The 1325-nt window shown below is 46.8% G+C and overlaps 1 protein-coding gene across 1 annotated transcript in view; it reads right to left on the reverse strand.

Annotated features, from left to right (window-relative positions):
* The window catches only part of LOC106868491 (lysine-specific demethylase 5A), a 65922-nt gene that overhangs the window by 35591 nt on the left and 29006 nt on the right, over nucleotides 1-1325 (reverse strand). Inside the window, exon 8 of the mRNA XM_052978276.1 lies at nucleotides 426-584. Coding sequence (XP_052834236.1) covers nucleotides 426-584 — 159 coding nt within the window. The remainder of the gene's footprint in view (nucleotides 1-425; nucleotides 585-1325) is intronic.

Genomic DNA, 1325 nt, shown 5'->3' on the forward strand with positions numbered 1-1325 from the left:
AATTTCTATATATTTGTGCCCGCAGCATGTGTAAGGACTTTCGAGCGAGATTTTTGCCAGTGCCCCTGGACTGGCTCTTGTGCAGGTGGCACATAAAATACACCATTTTGAGCGTGGCCGTTGCCAGTACCGCCTGACCGGCCTTCATGCTGGTGGCACGTAAAAGCACCCACTACACGCTCTGAGTGGTTGGTATTAGGAAGGGCATCCATATGTAGAAACTCTGCCAAATCAGATTGGAGCCTGGTGTAGCCATTTGGTTCGCCAGTCCTCAGTCAAATCGTCCAACCCATGCCAGCATGGAAAACGGATGATGATGATGATGATATTACAATAATAATAGAATTAATGACAAAACTGAGGAGACAAGAGGGGTGGGTTGAAAAGACATGTAAATGATAAGAAAAGAAGTGAAATACCGTTACCTCTTTTACACATGAGGGACATCTCCAGTCTCCTTTGGGCACTTCAGGCATCGGTGGTGTAAGGCAGTAGGTGTGAAACGCATCATCACACCCATCACATAGCAACATAAACTCTTCGCCGTCTCCTTTAGCACAGACGTGACACACATAAGCATCCACCTGCATAATACAGCATAATTAAACATGGTTAATTGCTTTTTTGGGAAATGGGGAAATTACTATCATTAAATCTGATCTAAAACAAAGCTGAAAGCAGGGCCCAGCATGGGTGGGGCCCCATCATGAGGGATCAAGGCTGAGGTGTTTGGAATATTCCCATCTACACCTTTTCTTTCCCCAGAATGAATTATATTAAAATCAATGTACACCCTTCTGTTAGTCTTTTACTTGTTTGAGTCATTTGACTGCGGCCATGCTAGAGCAACGCCCCCCACCCCAGTCAAACAAATCAACCTCCAGGACTTATTCTTTGTAAGCCTCATACTTATTCTGTCGGTCTCTTTTGTTGAAATGGTAAGTTACGGGGATGTAAACACACCAACATTGTTGTCAAGCGATGGAGGAAGAACAAAGAGACACACACACACACGTCGTCGTCGTTTAACGTCCGCTTTCCATGCTAGCATGGGTTGGACGATTTGACAGAGGACTGGTGGACCAGATGGCTACACCAGGCTCCAATCTGATTTGGCAGAGTTTCTACAGCTGGATGCCCTTCCTAACGCCAACCACTCAGAGAGTGTAGTGGGTGCTTTTACGTGTCACCCGCACGAAGGCCAGTCAGGGGGTACTGGCAACAATCCTGCTCGAAAGATTTCATGTGTCACTGCCTGCACATGAGCCAGCCCAGGGGCACCGGCAACGATCTCACTCGAAAGATTTCATGTGTCGCCCCCACAT

The sequence above is a fragment of the Octopus bimaculoides genome, unplaced genomic scaffold (genome assembly GCF_001194135.2).
Source record: "Octopus bimaculoides isolate UCB-OBI-ISO-001 unplaced genomic scaffold, ASM119413v2 Scaffold_12528, whole genome shotgun sequence".
NCBI classification, from domain to species: Eukaryota; Metazoa; Mollusca; class Cephalopoda; order Octopoda; family Octopodidae; genus Octopus; species Octopus bimaculoides.